Here is a 19,106-nt window from a genome sequence, read left to right on the forward strand (position 1 = left end):
AGTGCAGGGCTCAGGTTCAGCTTCCCTGTACACCTCCCAGTAGTATTTATATCCAAGTCTGAGTCTCATAGTGACTAAATCCATTTGGGAACTATGTCTACCATATGGATATTCCTCTGTATTATTTAATACTGCCTTATAATGCCTGCTACTTACACTACCCTTCTCGCAACATTTATCTAGGTCTATATCCATGTTAGCAATAACATTTGTTCTTATTATTGACCTTATATGTTTATATGTGTATTCATTACCAGGAATATTGTTTACATCTCTAATTGCATTTCGTGCAAGACTATCTGCTTTTTCATTATAATACAATCCTATATGGGATGGTACCCATACAAAATAAATATGTGTATTGTTTCTCTCCAGGTTATATATAATATTTAAACATTTGTTAACAACATCCTGATTCCTTTCACTTCCACTGAACATTTTTGTAACTCACTCATACCTGTCTGGGGTATTGGCTGCTTGTTATTGTGGCAAAGTAGCATGCAGTTGATACTTTTGGGTCTATATGGGGTGCCCCTACGGACCAGAGCCACACATTGTTTTGTCTATGATAGAGGAAAACTCAGTTCATAGAGATATAATGACACTTTTATACTACGACTATCCCTCCGTTATGCTGTCCCCCAACCCCTTGCTGCTGTCCTGTACCAGTTCTCTGAGTATTCATTTTCTGTGGTGGGGGAAAAGAATACTGCCACCAAATATTTCCACTTGGATCGTAAGAGGCGAGAAGAAAGGGACAGGGATTGGGACTAGGCATCCTTCTCCTTGTAGCCCCACAGGGGACATTCCTAAACGAAAAAGTAAAGGCATAAGAGTGTCTGGGAGTATTCCGACCAGCACCCTAAGGTTTGGGTCTTTTAATGTGCGTGGATGTGGTACAGATGAGAGTAAAAGGGAAGAGATAGGTAGTATGTTTGTGAGAAGAAAGATGGATGTGTTGGCTTTGAGTGAAACCAAGTTGAATGGGAAGGGTGAGTGTAAGTGGGAGGTTATCAGGAGTGAAGAGAGGGCGAGGGAGGGAAGGGGTGGCTATTCTAGTAGGTGAAGAGATAGGTAAATGGGTAGTGGAATGGAAGGAGGTTTCCTCAAGGCTAATGTGGATGAAGGTGAAACTGGGAAAGGAGATGTGGGTCTTTGTAAGTGCATATGGGCCTGGCAGTAAGAAGAGTATAGAAGAAAGGGAGGCCTTTTGGATAGATTTAAATGAGTGCATAGAGGATTTAGGGAGAAATGTCAATGTAATAGTACTGGGAGACCTTAATGCTAGGGTAGAAAATGGTCCAATTGATGGGGTAGTTGGGAAATGTGGAGTTCCAGGAAAGAATTGTAGTGGAGAGTTGATGGTGGAAATGTGTCTAGAAAAAGAGTTGATGATAGCAAATACAGTGTTTCGGAAGAAAGTCAAGCATAAGTACACATGGGAGAGGGTGGTGGATGGAAGGGTGGTAGATAAAGCGTTGATGGATTATGTGGTAAATAGGATTAGGATAGGAAGAGTGAAGGGTGTACATGTGCTAAGGGGAGAGGGTGGGGGAATATCAGATCATTTTTTGGTGGAAGATAAGTTGAGAGTGGAGGATAGATGGAGAAAGAGGAAAGGGACAAAAGGTAGGGAGGTGCTTAGAGTGAACTCTTTAAATGAAAAGGAGAAGGAGTACAAGAAGAAGCTGAAGGAGGAGTGGGAAGGATTGAAGGATAGATTAGAGCTAGGTGTGGAGGAGGAATGGGGATGGTTCAAGGAGGGAGTCACAAAGTGTGCAAAGATGGTGTGTGGAACAAGAAGGACAGGAGGAAATAGAAGGAAGGGTAGTGAATGGTGGGATGAGGAAACAGAAGGTTGTAGAAGAGAAGAAGCGAGCTTTCACAGATTGGTTACAAAATAGGACGAGGGAGTCATATGAGAGGTACAAAGAAAAGAAAAGAGAAGTAAAGCAAAAGGTAAAGGAGGCAAAGAGGAAAGCAGATGTGAAGTGGGTAAGAGTATGACAGAAAATTTTGAAAGTAATAAAAAGATGTTTTGGAAAGAAATTAAGAGAGGAAGAGGAGGCGAATCAAGTAGAGAAGAAAAGGTAAAAGGTGCAGATGGAGAGATGATAATGGAAGAGAAGGCAGTAAGGGGAAGATGGGCAGAATATTTTAGGGAGTTGCTAAATGTGAAGGAGGATAGGGAGGGAAAGATAGTTGCAGTGGGAAATGCTATGATAATGACCGTGATGAGTGAGGAAAATGGAGGAGAAATAAGGAAGGATGAAGTGAAGGCAGTTGTCAAGATGATGAAAGCAGGTAAGGCACCTGGTCTGGATGGATGCCATGCAGAATGTCTAAAAAAAGGAGGTACAGTGATGGTGGACTGGCTGGTGAGGTTATTTAATGTTTGCTGGAGAGAAGGTAGAGTGCCGGAGGACTGGAGGAGTGCCTGTATAGTTCCACTTTACAAGGGAAAAGGGGACAAGTGTGAATGTAGTAGTTTCAGAGGGATTAGCTTGTTAAGTGTAGTTGGGAAGGCTTATGGGAGGATCTTGATTGAGAGGATTATGAGAGGAACAGAGGGAGTAATTGGTGAGGAACAGTGTGGATTTAGGACAGGTAGAGGTTGTGTAGATCAGATCTTTGTGGTAAGACATATATGTGAGAAAGCTATAGGAAATGGGAAAGATGTTTTTTGGGCTTTTAGGGATCTGGAAAAGGCTTATGCTAGGGTAGACAGAAAGGCACTGTGGGAGGTAATGCAGATATATGGGATAGGAGGAAAGCTTCTGGGAGCTGTCAAGAGTTTTTATGAGAGTAGAAGAGCTTGTGTCAGGATGACAAAATGGAGAGTGAGTGGTTCGAGGTAAAGGTGGGACTTCGTCAAGGATGCGTTATGTTGCCCTTGCTGTTCAACTTATACATGGATGGGGCGGTGTGAGGGGTAAATGCAAGGGTAGTGGGTCAGGGATTGGAGATGGTTAAAGAAAATGGAGAAAAGTGGGAGGCGAGCCAGCTGTTGTTTGCAGACGACACTGCGCTTGTGGCAGGATCGGAGGAGGGATTGAGGAAGTTGGTGACAGAGTTTGGGAGAGTATGTGATAGAAGAAAGCTAAAGATAAATGTGGGTAAAAGTAAGGTGATGAGATGTACAAGGGGTGAAAGTGGCGGTAGACTGGAAGTGAACATTAAGGGAGAGCGACTGGAGGAGGTGGAGTGAAGGTGGAGGTAGAATGTAGATTGAGAGAAGCGAGTAAATGCCTTGGTGAATTGAAGATTGTAATGAGGAATAGACATTTGGGAATGGATGCTAAGAGGAGACTGTATGAAGGAGTGATTGTGCCAACAGCACTGTATGGGGCAGAAACATGGAACATAAGAGAGGAGTTTGAATATGTTTGAGATGAGGTGTCTGAGAAGTATGATGGGGGTGGAAAGGGAGTTGGGAGATAGGGTTGATGAAAGAGTATTAGGATGGTTTGGACACATGGAAAGAATGAGTGAAGACTAGTAAAAGAGGTATGGAAGGCAGATGTGGAGAGAGTGAACATGAGGGGACGTCCTAGGATGAGGTGGATGGATGGGGTGAAGGGGGCTTTGGGGAAGAGGGGAATGTCTGTTGAGGAAGGATGGGAGAGGACAGAAGACAGGGGTGAATGGAGAATGGTTGTATATGGATGATGTTGTGATGCATGAGGTGGAATGGGTTGGAGGGGGGTGAGGTAGTATGTGTGAGCAAAATTTGACGCAACCTGAAGGGATTTCTCCCCGTCTTCTCCTTTTATGCATGGGGGGATGGAGAGGGGGGGGGTCGCCGATTTAATGAAGCGGTCTTGCTGTGTCTTGCGACACTGCTTCTGACCCAGGGCAGTGGACAAGGTGCAAGGATGACCCGTCATCCAGGAGGTGGTAAGATAAGAGGGAGGGTGGAGGGGTGTGGAGTGTATTCAGGGATGGAATGGGTGGGAATGATTCTATGCCTTTTCCTTTTTGGCTACCTCCCTTGTAAGGGGGAAAAAGCCTTGGTATATGTATGTATATACTCATTACCTAAACATCAATTTATTATTATTTACTATTTACCTGTTTGTTTATTATTTAACTATACCTATGCATTTATTTATGTATTTTATTTGTTATTTACATTATTATAGTTTTTATTTATTGTTTTATTATTAATATGATTTTTTTTCGCATCCGACCTAGATATGGATCAAAATCTATGATGCGAACTAGAATCTTATTTTACCCTGCGCCTATGGTCTATCTATATATCAAAGGCTTTTTCCCCCCTTACCAAGGAGGTAGCCAGAGTCAAAAGGTATATACCCACTCCCATCCACTATACTTTCCTCCCTCTCATTTTAGCTCCTCATGGATGATGGGTCATCCCTGTATCTCACCCACTGCCCTGGGTCAGAAGCAAGGCAGCAAGACACAGTGCATCCACAGCAAGGCTGCTTCACTTAATCAGGAAGCACCCTGTTCCCTCATGCAGAAAAATAGAAGACAGGGAGTCAAAACATCATTCATACATAACCACTCACTTACCGCCCCCCTCCTCTCCCTTATCACAGAATCATCTATGCAAAGCCATTCTCCACTCACCCCTATCTTCTTCCTCCCTTCCTTGTTCAACTTCCCTTTCACCCCATCCATCTCATTCTCAGTCATCCCCTTATGTTTACTCCCTCCACCTCTGCCTTCCATTCCTCTTTAATTTTATTTCACCCATTCTTTCCATGTGTTCGAACCATCACAATACTATTTTGTCAACTCTGAATGCCATCTCTTTTTCCACCTCTGCTCTCCTTCTCATTTCTTGCTCTTTGTAACCCCTACCATATTTCTCGGACATTTCATCCCAAACACATTTAAAAATTTCCTCTCTGCCTTTCTTAAATTCAATGCCTCTGGCCCATACAGTGTTGTTGGGACAATCACCCCTTCTCTGTGCCTATGGTAAAGTCTTATAAAGTTTCATAATTTGAGGTGCAGTGATTTCAAGGAGGAAGAGGAGGAAGAGGAAGAAGAGGAAGAAGAGGAGGAAGAAGAAGAGGAGGAAGAAGAGGAGGAAGAAGAGGAGGAAGAAGAGGAGGAAGAAGATGAAGAGGAGGAAGAAGAGAAAGAAGAAAAAGAGGAAGAGGAAGAAGAAAAATTAAATGATAAGAATACGGATATATCTGAGAATGTATAAAACTACGTACTGTTGAATCCTCTCCTCTGCATGTTTCTGTAGTTCCATCATCTTTTGTTCTTGCTTCTGTAATTTGGTTTCATAGTCTGCCACGGCTCCTCTCAGGGTTTCTTCATTCCTTCGCAATGTATCCACAACCTGCTTGGTTCTCTCATATTTCCTGTAAAGGCATTAATACCATTATTCATCTAAAACTGGATGCTGAAGTTTAGAGTAAATCTATTGTTCCATAAATTTCTTGAGTGGATGTGGGGTGATTGATGTGTAATGAAGCAATGGGGTCTGACAAGTTTTGAAGACAGATGGGAGATTATTGTCTCCGATATCCATCTTGTAAGACCATCATTTGTACCTATTGCTAGTCCTTGCTGAAGAGGTTAACAATGAATTGGAACTATAGTGATGCCCCCTCAGCTGAGTAGAAATGTTTGGGAATAACTTACCTATGAACATCTGAGAATGCAGCCTCCACATTGGCAAGGTCCTGCAATGCTTGATTGCGCTCCATTTCAACTGCACGCAATTTCTCGTCACTGGTAGCATTTTCTTTTTCCTTTTCTGCAACCAAGGAGGACAACATACTCTTGTACTGCCCAACCATCTTGAGCAGTGCATCTCGTGACTGTGTTAGCTCGTCAACATTACCCTGTAATTCCGCCATTTGCTTTTGTTCACTCTTCATACTGTGTCGTAACTGTTTTTCTTTCTCACCTGCTGATAACTCAACTCTTAACAACTTTTCTTCAAACTGCAGCTCTTGTTGTTTCAACAGCTCTTCCACCTGAAGGAAATAGAGGGAAAAGAGTTACTACAAATCTTGTGTAAAAAGACATAAGAGGAATCCAAGAAATATGATAAATTGAAAGGGCCTCTTGTAAGGAAACCCAGGGCCTGACCAGCTCACTATCTGAATACTAAATAAATACAGAAAATTGGAGGACAAGATCCATAGTCTGCTGGTGAGTTAACTAGTAGAAGGAAGAGCCTTAGGACTTGAAGAGGGTCAATGTAGTATCAATTTACAAGAGGAAATAGCAGAAACTTCTGAATTGAAGACCAATGTTCCTGACCAGCATCATCACTAAATTAGGCGAGATATTTGTGAATGACTGATGTGCAAGATATTTAAAGAAAAGATATTTGGAGTATGTGTTTCTAATCTGTTAAGGTTCATCTCATTAGTGATCAATGTGCTATAAGAGATACCTGATCTGATTGTGTGTATCTATATCTGAGGAAAGTCTTTGACAAGATACCTCACAAAATCCTAATGTAATGGAGGAAGTAAAGGAAGCCCCTTCAAATGAATTAGAGACCTACTCGAGGACTGACACATGAAGATAGTAATACAAGACAGGATGTCAAGATGAATAATAATACCTGTTGATTTGAGTTCCAGAATGTGGCAATACTCCTTGACCCTTTGTACAGATCTCTCTGGGAGAAAACTTTGAAATGATGTCTGTATTATATTAGTGTGAGGCTGTTACTATGAGGAGGGGAGTAGTTGTTGATCGTTAGTTCTTGTGTGAAAAAAATGGACGGAATACAGTAAATTTTGAAAGAGATGGCAGCCTCTGGGCTACAACCCCAGATGGAGATAAGAATCTTTATGAATTTTAACAATGGCAGCAGGGTGACGATTTTCTTTGATGTCTATCTCACAGGATCACCTTGTGCAGGGACCCATCACTACTCCCTGTCAGAGGAAAGTGATAAGTAGAATCTCATAGGGTGTATTAGAATTTATTCACTGATAGCTACTCTTCTACTCTTGTTGACAATACTGAACCAAAAAGATGGAGTAATAGAGGTGGTAAAAGAGATTTATGGAAGGCAGCAGAATGGAGGGGTAGAAGTAGTTAAAAGTGATCAGGAGTTTTTTTTTTTTTTTTTTTTAAGTTTAAGTTTGTTGTAGTTAAAAGTGATCAGCATTCTTTTTTCAGAAAGTACAAGTTTTAGTTATTCATCAGGTTAAAAACAATTCAATGATAAAAATGTATGGGGCACAGTTGTGGAATTCTATGTATGTCATCTTTACACATGGGTAGGGGTAGGGGTAGGGGTGGGAGTGTGCCTCTAACTTGGCTACCTCCTTTAAGAGCGGGAAGAGGCCTTTAGTATATAGATAGATCTTAACACATACTGAGGTAATCATGACAAGCCATTTCTTACCTGAGCTGAGCTCATATACCCTGACGGCACTGAAGTTTTGCCACGTCCAGAGTTATTATTATTCTTGTGCTCTGCAGACTCATTAGATCGAGGAGTGGGGCTGCTTGTGCCTTCTGGTGCTGATCTCTCTTCCCGTGGAGGGGACCTTCTTTCAGGTGGTGGTGATGCCTGAAGATTGGGCCAACTATGAGTACAATGCTTAACATTTCACATAACCACAAACCTCAAATAACAAATATAACTATTTTTCTTTTAACTTGTGGGGAGCCAAAAACAAATAACAGTTACAGTAACATAAACAAGGGCTTGAGTTTCAATATGACACTGAAAGATCAGTGAGATACATACAAATGACAAAAAATGGGAGTAAAATTTCGTAACAGGCAGAGAATGCAGAGTAACAAGACAAGCTCCTCATAACGTAAAAAAGTACAACATTGTTCTCCAAGGTGCAATTTTTTTGCCAATACCATAAAACCTTTTCACACAAGACCTCAGGCCCAAGACCACATGAAACACAAAATTGAACTAAACAGTACATAACCAAGCCACAATTCTCACAACACCTGTCCCTATATTCTGTAGTCCTTTCTGAACTTAAGTGATTATTTTTACTTTAACTTTGCTGCTTCTATGCAACTACATTCATCTTTAAGGCATCCCCCAATTAGTAGATTATAACTTCTTTTTATTACTCCCCTTCCATACTTTTCTTTTTAATGTACATTCATAAATCGAAGTGTCTCTACACATGAGAGCTGTTGATCACATCGTCCGCGACACCCACGTCAACATCATCGTTGCCAGATGATGTACAATTTCAGTCTTCGTACGCTTGACTGTGACTTTTATAAGTAATGTCAGGCGTTTACTGTGAAACTAGTTTATTTAGAAACTGGGGAAAATTTTATGTATTCAAAAATATTTGTACAATTATGTGAATGCAAACTAGCTTGAAGTGTTATGAGCTTTTAACAACTATTTTACAAAACACATTTCAGTATCTGTATAGTACCAGACGCAAAATAATAACGAAAAAAAATGCATATCAACATCATATGCACTTCATTAATTCCCCCATGAAATTTTGAAGAGGTGCTTTGGGTGTTCCGTCACAAAGGTTTTATCAATTATGGTCAGCCAACGATCGCTGGGAACTACAAAACACCAACAGTCATACTTGCTCGTGTATTAATTATCGATGTTGCTGGTACAGGTTACACACCATATTAACAATAAACTGTTTTGCTGGTCAGAACTCAAAGCATTATGTCATCTGATGGCAAAGACTGAGGTTAGTAAATAATTATTAACAATGGCAGACATGTCCAAACTCACACATTATCTTAATGTCAGTAGCTATTCTGCCACGGCAAGGATCGTGCAAAAGAATTGACGGGCGTAACATCACGAATTGTTAATAGCGTGACGTCATTTACTTATGTTGTTACTGGACGCAGGCCGTTAGGCCTCTATATCTAGATCCTCGTTGACCATTTTTCTGGTGACACAGAGATGCTACGTAATCAAATTTACATTTGTTTATCCCAATGCTTGTCTAGACGGCGTTTGAAGGAAAGCACAGTGCCTGTACAACCTGGCACCAAATACTTGTTCCATATATTTATTTCAAACTATCATGCACTTCTAATACAATGACTTATCGGTTTACGTAAAATGTTAACACTGTAATTGGTCGAATTTCAAATTCTCTAAAAGACGCACGGTTCGACTTCGTCGAATTTCAAGTCTACGCACAATAAGTTTGCAAATCAAATAAGCACTCCATTTCCTAAAAATGCGATGTCAGTTTCCGAAGATATCTTGTCGATTTATCAAAGAATATTTACTTATCTATAATTTTTGTCTTTAACGTAATAAAAGACTATAAGTGCTCAGATTATGGAACAAATCTACGCAACAAACGCTAGGATCACAAAAAGCTGCATATAATTATTTCCGACGAACTTGCTTGCAGGTGTCGCTTGACACGGATGTCCCGCATAAATCTCATTCCCGGCAATGACTTAATACTAGTCCAAACAGTCCAAGCACATAGGGCAGGGGTGACGACTTCAGCCGTAGCAACGTAACTTCTGATATACGTTCCTCATCTTAGCAACAACACACTACAATCGATGTAGAACGTATGCGGACGTATATTCTTTGCGCAAGGACACGCTCCGGCTCATGGCTGCACGTGCACGACGTTCTCTCGTGGAAGGACAAAACGGTACTTGCTGCGTCGTTTTCAAATCTACATACACCAAAGCTTCCTTGTTACTCTTATATCAAAGGGTGCTGACACTGCCTCTACACCGAACCGATCTCTACCATTTTCTATTCGTCTACCTCCTCTACGTGAGAAAGGCTGACAAAATGAAACTACTCACCACCCCTATTCCTATAAAATGGCGATATGTAAACGTCCCACACGAATGAAACAAGGACAAGTCAAACGTTTCTGCCCAAAGTGATTTATGAGAACCCAGCGACCGCTGGCAGCCATTGTAGGGTTGGATTGCCAATCAGAAACTCGATGCAACAATTACTAATTGGGGGAAAAAAAATCCACACTGACTCTAAAATAGAAATATCGAGGGGTAAAGTGAAAAATAAGATATGGACTAAAACGCAATAAAAGCAGTCTCAAATCAAACAAATTGACATTTCATTCGACACGTGGAATTCGCCCCTCCCGCAACTTTGGACAAATAACAATGTTGCAGTGAACAAGAACACGTGAAAATAGATTGCAGAAAAAAACAAACACTGGCAAATACGAAATTTAGTCCGAACGTTTTCGTATATTTAAGACATCTTCAGGGAATACAAAATAACAGACATAGATGGATATGTTATACATAAAGTAATTCACAAGTAAGGAGTATCTTGTGTGGCCTTACCATGTTCCCTACCTTGTCTATTACTTTATGTATACATATGCATCTATGTCTGGTATTTTGTATTCCCTGAAGGAATGGTAAGGAATATCTTGTGTGACCTTGTCTATTACTTTATGTATATATAAGATGTCTGTTATTTTGTATTCCCTGAAGATGTCTTAAATAGACGAAAACGTTCGGACTAAGTTTCTTATTTTCCAGTGTATTTTTTTCTGTAAATAACAATGCTGACTACCATGGCACCGGCGGATGACGTCAATTATAATTTGTATAAATAATATTACATTCATTACCGCAATTATTATTCATATGTGGCAACCAGTTGAACAACTATGGCAACCCATACAGAGTGCCCAGGGCGTTCTCAGGCTTTCTTTAGACTAGCCACCACCCACATCTTGGTCATGACAAGCCAAGAATACGCATCCATACAGTCGTTAAGTCTCGTACACCCCAAGATAAAAATATTTTATATCCTTGAAAATCACCCTGTAAGTCAGTTTTCAATTATCCGAAGTGTCTTACTACCATTAGAATCTGTTGAAGATGATAAGTTTTAAATTTTTATAGATTGTTTGCGAAATGAGAACGCTTTGCAGTCCTTGAAAGTAACGCGCGCTTTGATACGAGATCCACTTAGCAACGATGAGCATGCATGTTCAAAACATCACGCATTTTGAACACACTCTTACCTTGTGCTGTGGTGATGGGAGAGACGGTGGCGTGTCGTCTTTAGTCGGTGTTCCTTCGTCGCCACTTAGCTTGGTCTGGCTGCAGATCAGAAAAAAATAAATCACATTAATATATACACAAAAATAAACAAATAGACAAATTATATCAACGCATATAATTGCGAAATACAGTTAACCAATTACACATTTCGAAAGTATATTGTTTTCTTGTTTCCGGTGGTACCACAAGCAGTTTTTGTAGTGCAATTTCAAATACAGAAAAAACGTTTTTGTTGCCAGATGAACGCATCTGATTTCGTTTTTCACATACAAACAAGTCTCTCTTTGTTCGCAATACCTCATGAAATATGACTTTCTATTAAAAGAGAAATTTTCGGCAGAAGAGTAAGCGCTAGATGAATATTTCACATAAGGTCAACTTGACTGCTTTCCAATATCCGAACGGATGTTAATTTGGACAGCCGACAGAAACAAATAACCGAATCACTGCATTTTGCCAATGCAAGCAACCATTCCGTTCATCTTGCCAAAACACCTCAACGATTGTTTTCTACCTTGCCGAAGGACATGATCCACGAGGCACGCCGCCCACCGCCGTTCCTTTCCACTTGACTTTGACCACCACGGCCGTTAAACAACTGACCATCGACGACGCGCCGAGGAGCAACAAGGTACCAGCGGCATGGCTCAAGCCAGGCAAGGCCTCTCCGTCGCAGCTCGCGAAGCACATCAAGCAGATGAAGAGAACAAGCCAAACCCGCGCCATGACAGCCCTACCCTACACCCTCGTGCCCAGCCCTGCCCTGCCCTGTTGCCTCCCTACTGCGCGGAGGCTAGACCCGTACTAACTCGCCGGCCAAGACGCGAGAGTAGGGGGTAAGGGTTCCACGGTTGGGTCCATCATTCAATTAGCCACGGGCGCCGCACCGCCTTTAACAAGGCGTCCAAAGTGTACGCGGCGTATTTAAAAATTACGCTTTCTCATGTTAGCTCAATACTAACGGTGACAAGTGCACTAGAACGTGTAATGTAAGCCAATGAAGGCTCCCAGCTTACAGAAGCTGCAGAAGCCTCAAAGGATGTTTTGAAGCCTTACAGGTCGTCTAGATTAGGCTCAGAAGAAAAAGGGTTGAAGCCACAATCCAGGTTTGGACAAAACCATAAGACATAAAGACAGGATCGCTTGAAATTGACTACTTTCTAGAATCATATCATTGATAAAAGATCGTTCAATCCCTTCCATACTTGATAGATGGTTTAATTTGGCTACCGCCAGGCGATTTTAATCATATCTGTGTATGGAACTTACAACGATATATATATTATATATATATATATATATATAAATATATATATATATATATAAAAGAACTTTTCCCCCCCTTATAAGGGAGGTAGTTACGTCAGAGGCACGTACCTATTCCCACCCCTCTACCACCTTTTCCACCCCTCCAGTCTCAGCTCCTCATGGATGACGGGTCATTCCTGCATCCGCCAACTACCCAGGGTCAAACGCAATGCAGCAAGACACAGTACATCCACAAGACCGTTTTACTTAATGGGGGGACCACAGCCACCCCTCTCCGTCTCCTCATGCAGATAAAGTGAAGACGGGGAGAAATACCTTCGGGCTGCGTCAAAATATCATTCACACATAAGCACCCTCTATCACCCATCCCCCCCAGCTCACCCTTCCTTGAATAACAGTATCACCCATACACATTCTTCACTCACCCCTATCTCCTGCCTGCTCCCTTACTTGCTCATCAGACATTTCCCTCTTTCTCAACGTCCCCTTCACCCCATCCATCTCATATACTGTACACATAGACCTATATTAAATAAGTTCGAACCCCGGGGGGACTATCAGAAATTATTTGATATATATATTCACTAGAGAGAAATGTAGTAACACATTTGTAAATCACAGAGAACCCGCAGTCGGAGTGAAAAAAAAAATGGGGGAACGTTAACTTCTATATTTTGGCTACTAGCTGTATAGCCCTCTGTTTACAAAGGAAGAGCATAAAGACAGGGAACCTCTTGGTCCATGACTAGGGCGGATGTGTGTATGTATAAACTCGTTTTTCTGTCACATCAGCTACTGGTTCACGCTCAAATACACGAGGTTGATATGCAGGTTTAGCAGCATTCAAAGAAAGGTGGATAAAGTCTGCGATCTAAAATAAAACCTAGCTCGCGCGTACACACGCACGCACTGACAAAGAGTGTACAGTATTCTAATTATGCCACACACAAGAAACTTACGACAGGAGACGCTTAAAGGCAACCGAGAGGATCGCCTCTTCCGGCCTATGTGCTAGGGGCAGCCAAACCTCGCCTGATGCCTTACTCAGACAATACACACAAACAAAGCATGGCGTACACCTGTTTACCACATGCATACTCTAGGCTTAAAATAACCCAAATAACCTAAGGCAGAGGCATGATATTTGTTCAAAAGGATAGAAGCGCCGGTCGACTACAGTCCACGACCCCTTCGGACCAGAGTCACACATTCTTTTCATGACTGTATACTAATTACCACTCAAGATTGCTGATTACTTTTAACCTCCTTTCTGCTACCCTCCAAACCTCTCCTTTACATCCTCTTCGGAGCGATTTTGCTTCTACCAGGGCCAGAAGTACTGTTTATCTATATTCGGCGACGATTTGCAAACGCGGAAGGAATCATTGTGCACGGGAACACATATCATGGCATGAACAGACTTGGTATAGAAGGCTGTTATCTACCCACGCTAGTGTCTGGGTTAATATAATATAATAAATCAACAAATAAATGTCTTTGTTGTCCATGTTCAATAGGACAAGCCTAACCCGGAAGGCAAAGAAGGCGTACATTAGAGAGGGAGGGAGAGGGAGTGGGAGAGGTAGAGAGAGAAAGAGGCGAAACACAGCTGTTTCCTTGTACACATTACAAAGGACAACGCCCTCCTTGAATATTCGTGAATAGGAGGGTATTGAGGACACTCGAACACCAACACTTGACAAAAATTACTACACTTTCCCTTTCCTTCCCTTCCCGGAGTGTGGTATTCTGTGGGCATCTTATTTTCGTTCTTTTTTGTCCTTACTACTGGTTCTTTGAACTACGCAAGTAAAAAGAAAATGTATCTATATATATTCACCCTCTCTTTCCGCCTTCTCAAACCGCGCCAAAACACAACCGCATGGTTCTTCTCGTCACAAAGACATCCCACGGCGCGCCAATCGCAAGTCGTTATCTACATGACCAAGGCATCGCTTCTCGAAGCAGCTGCCCGCAAGAACTCCCGCCGTCAGGAGCTGACGCTCAGCCTTGAGACTACCGTGGGCGTGGTGGCGTTTGCTACGCCCCTTGTCGACGCCCATCCATGCCTTATATGCTCGTCCACCTGACAGACGACGCCCAAAGTCGAGAACGAGTGAGCGGTACAGAGAACAAATGGAGCCGCCTTTAAAGGGTACTTGAAACGGTTTCCATAAACTTTTTTCCCCTTTAGGTGACGTCATGGCAACAGCATGAACCTATGAAATCCCTGTGACCTACCTTAGAAGATTTTGTTCTGGCTAAGAGGGGTACTTCTGGCCACTAACGGGTACAAATGAATATATGAAATATATTGCTCTATCTAAATACCAATAGGCCTCTTCCCCCTTCCGTCAACAATTTTACTTTTACCTTTGCGCCTTGTGGGGTACAGAATAAACAAATAATTGCGTAAAATAAAATAAAATAAATCTAAACAGCTAAAAAAAAAAAAAAAGTGCATGCAAATACAGACCATAATAAATATGAATAAACAACAAGTTTAATCAATGCACGAGACTTTAGTGTCTTCCTTTGGAGTTTTGGTTCTGTCCAACTCCGGACGATCTTATTAATCACCCGAGCGTCTTGGCGATAAAGAGTCAAGGAGGCAACCCGAGCTGGCGTGGCAGCAAAAGAATCCATTTCGTCCCACATGACTAACTGAGGAGCTTCCCTGATCTGATTCTCATTGCAATCGAAGGCAACGGCAACGTGGTAACAGGGTACGTATTGAATAATAACTCCGAATCCAACGTTTTTAATAATTATTTTTATCACTATCAATTATCATTATCAGCATTAATATTATTGCAATTATCATTATTATTATATTTAGTATCATTGACACTACTTTTATTAGAAATATTACTATCATTATTCTTTTTATTATTATTTTCTTGAAAGTCTGACAATTCCAATCCATTAGGAGGTCCTTAGAAAAATATATATTGTGTTTACGTGGGTGGGTGAGGAAATACTTAACCTAATGGAAACATGAACGAAATCTTCTAGCGAGAGCCAAATTGATCCTTTAGCTCCCCAATGAATAAAATCACCTGACGACAACTACAAGAAACAATAATGTAAAACGTTGGATAAGGCCCTGTTCACACTAACGGTCTGAATGGCGCGGAAACCGCGGTGGTATTAGTCAAGGAAAAACTGCGCGATTGTGTGTAAACGCTTCCACTGACTTTCGCTGTAATTTAACCGCTGCGGTTCAAACCGCTAGTATGGTTCGAAATGCGGTATGGATTGTGTGGCGGATAAACACACATTTGTGATTTTACTTTAAAAAATCCCTGGGCAGTGAGCCACAGCGTCGTCTACCCTTTGCACAATATCAAATAACAATGAGGTTATCATGTTACAATGGTCCGCCGTTTGCAGTCTACTGACTACATCCACTGGCGCATCCTGATGCATATATATATATATATATATATATATATATATATATATATATATATATATATATATATATCTTTCTGAGGATGACAGAGTCGCGAGACGTCTCGGATATGAAGACATTACTACTTCAAAATGTTTTTTTTTTTTTTTTTTTTTTACTAGTATTCAACAATCTCACACTTACTCAAAAACATCTATACAAACTCAACAATGACATTGTCGCTGCTGACCTTCTCTCTCTCTCTCTCTCTCTCTCTATATATATATATATATATATATATATATATATATATATATATATATATATAAGGGTTACAGAACTATGCGCGAAGGATGCCTGAGGGGTTGCTGTGTTAAATATCATCCACCTCCTCCTACTCCTACTACTACTACTCCTGCTGGTGCTGCCCGCCTGCGGCAGATTCCATGGGCGTCGCCCCCCAACCTAACCTGAGCATCCCAGGCGTCCCTCTGGGCCGATGCGGAACAGGTGTTACTAGTCCTATTGTTGCTGTTGTTGGTGAAGATAACGATTCTGACGGTGATGTGATGGGGGAATGATGACAGGATAACGATAAGAATGGTGATGACGATTAAGGTAACGACGATGGTGTTGATGTTGGGAAAGGGAAGGGCGATACGGGTAATTCAGGGTTACCTTCGGGAAGGACACAAACAATGTAGGGGGGGAGGGGGGTCGGCAGTTTCAGTGCCCGTGGTAATACATGCGTCACTTCCGCGTCCGGCAGCAGCAGGTCCTGTTTTGCTGATCGGGCCGGGCGGACCTTCATAGCGCGCATGTCCTACGCCCATTGCAACCCTACCAGCGCACGTAAAACGATCCGAGCATCGTCGCCTCGCAACTCGGGCAAAGAGTGAAGCGTGGTCTATCGGGAGAGAGGCGGTGATGGTAGAGAAGGAAGAGAGAAAATGGGAAGAGATCGATTGAGAGAGAGAAGAGAGAGGGATGCGAGAGAGAAGAGAAAGGGAAGAGAAAGGGAAGAGAGAGAGAGAGAGAGAGAGAGAGAGAGAGAGAGAGAGAGAGAGAGAGAGAGAGATACACATAAACATCTTTGGAAAAGTATTTTGGAATACTTCCTACATGTGACCATTAAAATTATTTTTTTCTGCCAGGTACAGTGTTACAATGCATATATGCAACTGGACATTGTGATACTTTTGGTAGCTTGAGTTTATTTAGGTTGTGGTCACTAGATGCAATGCCTTTGCTAACTTGTGCATCAGTCATCATATTTTAAAAATGAACAATAGGGGTATTATATTTCCACTTTCTGAGGGCTCTTATGGTTCAACAATGTTATCGAATCTCTCGAATGAACCTACACAACAACAACACACACACACACACACACACAGAAACGCATACATGCGCGCACACACGCGCAAACACACGTACATAACACACAAATATATAGGCATGTACGCATACAAAAAACACGCACACAATGTGTACATGTGCACACATACACAAACACAACCCGATACACAGACAGGCACTACTGTTACTGCTACTTGGGATTAAGGTACGACTACATAGTTAACTCCAACACTGTAGTTACCTTTAACAAAACAGAACCTCATCCAATTTGCCTTGGCGGCTATCTCACTCTTACAATATTCTTTCCCCGGCTATGTTGGATCGAAGTTGGAACTAAGCCGTTAAGGCCATGGTATAATGAGAACATAAAACTGTATACATAGAAAAAAGTCAAATAATTGTAATATTACAAAATAAAGTATTTGCGCGAGCCCATGACTGCTCCGCGAGCCATGAGGCACCGTTCGGAAGGAGCCCAGAGCGGACCAACAAATTCCTGAAGAGGTCCTCTATCCACTCACGTCCTCAAGACCTCCTCCAGATATGGAAATGAAAATTTCAGGTTTTATTCTCTGCGTCGACTGGTCATCATCCAGGAATCCGGAGGTTCACCCTTTGTCTATAATGAGCATCTTTCGGGACGCTCCCCCGACCAACGCTGGACTCGGCAGGACCGATTCTTCTGGCCGGTGATGCTGTGAATGGTGCCTGTGGCCGGTGGTGATGCATTGAACGAGTGCGCCTCTGGCCTTGATTTAATCGATCTAGGAAGACCTTTATAACCAGATCATCTTTTATTTACCCTCCGAGACCAAGTAGGAGAACCCAGTGAGCTCTGGGAGAAATGCGGGTGACAACTGTGTTATCGACCACAAGTCTATGTGGCATCACGATGCGGGCGCCCGGAGAGAAGACGAGGGTCGGGGTTCGGCTACCACTGCTGTAGCCGCGAACGAGGTAAAAGGGCTTCTTCTTCTTCTTCTTCTTCTTCTAAGAAACTTGTCCCGAGACGTGGTCTCCACTTGTAAGGGTTTCTTCGCTGCGCGCCTCACCGGGTGACGCGGACTGGAGCGGCCACACCAGGAAGTGGCCCAGAACTACTGGGCGGTGATGAGCCACAAGTGCGGCTTAGGATGTAACAGTGTCACGCTGATGTCACGTAACATGTTGTGCACTCGGGGTAATGGGATTAGTGTATGACGTCTACCTGAGGGCGATCAGTGACTGGATCAAACCGAGTGGGAGTCAGATGACTATAGTGCGAAACAGGTTGTGATTGTGACACACACAGGGCAGTGCAATTTGGATGAAAGTGCACAGAACACATGCAGCGTGATTATGTGAAGCATATTAGAGTATGTGAGGGCTCCACATGTGGGAAACTAAGGGTAATCATCATCATAAAACGATGTCAAGACACTTCTCAGACATCGACTCTTGACTCCGAACTTATGTCCTCGATCTCCTGAGGAGATTTTTGTTTATTCATTTTCTTTTTTACCTTTATCCAATTTTTGGAATATACAAATATATTCTAAAAATACATGACGATCGATTGCACATTCGCCGTAGGAACACTCTGAGGAGGATGTTAATTATGAAACTTATTGACTGAAATAGGCGACGATGATGCATGGTAGATGTTGACCATTACAAACCTGCTACGTAGAACAAGTGGGGACTCTTTTTAAAGTGGAACACGCGAAACACGCAAGCCAGGTTATTCAGGGAACTGGGTGAGGTCTCGTTTTGTAGAGCAAGTAGTTACATAACATAGACCAATTTACGAACATTCGGGTGATCACAAGGGGAAAGGTAATTCCAACGGGTGATGCTATTGAAGATCATTCAAGTAGAGGTCACATGGAGACGGGTCACTTAAATGGGTGATCACATGGGGATGTTATAGCAGATCATTCAAATGGGGGTCACATGAAAAGATTACAACGTGGTCACAGATAAAGATCATGGGTGATCACGTCGTGTTGTTACAGAAGATCATTCAAGAGGTTGATCACATGACTTTATGTGGACTACGTAGAGGGTAATCATGAAGGCCAGGCTGTATGGAACGGATACGGGACAA

General features: G+C 42.1%; 1 protein-coding gene across 18 annotated transcripts in view; it reads right to left on the reverse strand.

Annotated features, from left to right (window-relative positions):
• The window catches only part of LOC143040296 (uncharacterized), a 273,272-nt gene that overhangs the window by 3,218 nt on the left and 250,948 nt on the right, over positions 1-19,106 (reverse strand). For all 18 annotated transcript variants that reach the window (XM_076211157.1, XM_076211153.1, XM_076211155.1 and 15 more), the window contains 4 exons: positions 10,959-11,037; positions 7,361-7,528; positions 5,629-5,966; positions 5,196-5,345 (listed from right to left, as the gene is read on the reverse strand). In XM_076211157.1, coding sequence (XP_076067272.1) covers positions 5,196-5,345; positions 5,629-5,966; positions 7,361-7,528; positions 10,959-11,037 — 735 coding nt within the window. The remainder of the gene's footprint in view (positions 1-5,195; positions 5,346-5,628; positions 5,967-7,360; positions 7,529-10,958; positions 11,038-19,106) is intronic.

The sequence above is a fragment of the Oratosquilla oratoria genome, chromosome 28 (assembly GCF_046742065.1).
Source record: "Oratosquilla oratoria isolate Oo_2021 chromosome 28, ASM4674206v1, whole genome shotgun sequence".
Classification (NCBI taxonomy): Eukaryota; Metazoa; Arthropoda; class Malacostraca; order Stomatopoda; family Squillidae; genus Oratosquilla; species Oratosquilla oratoria.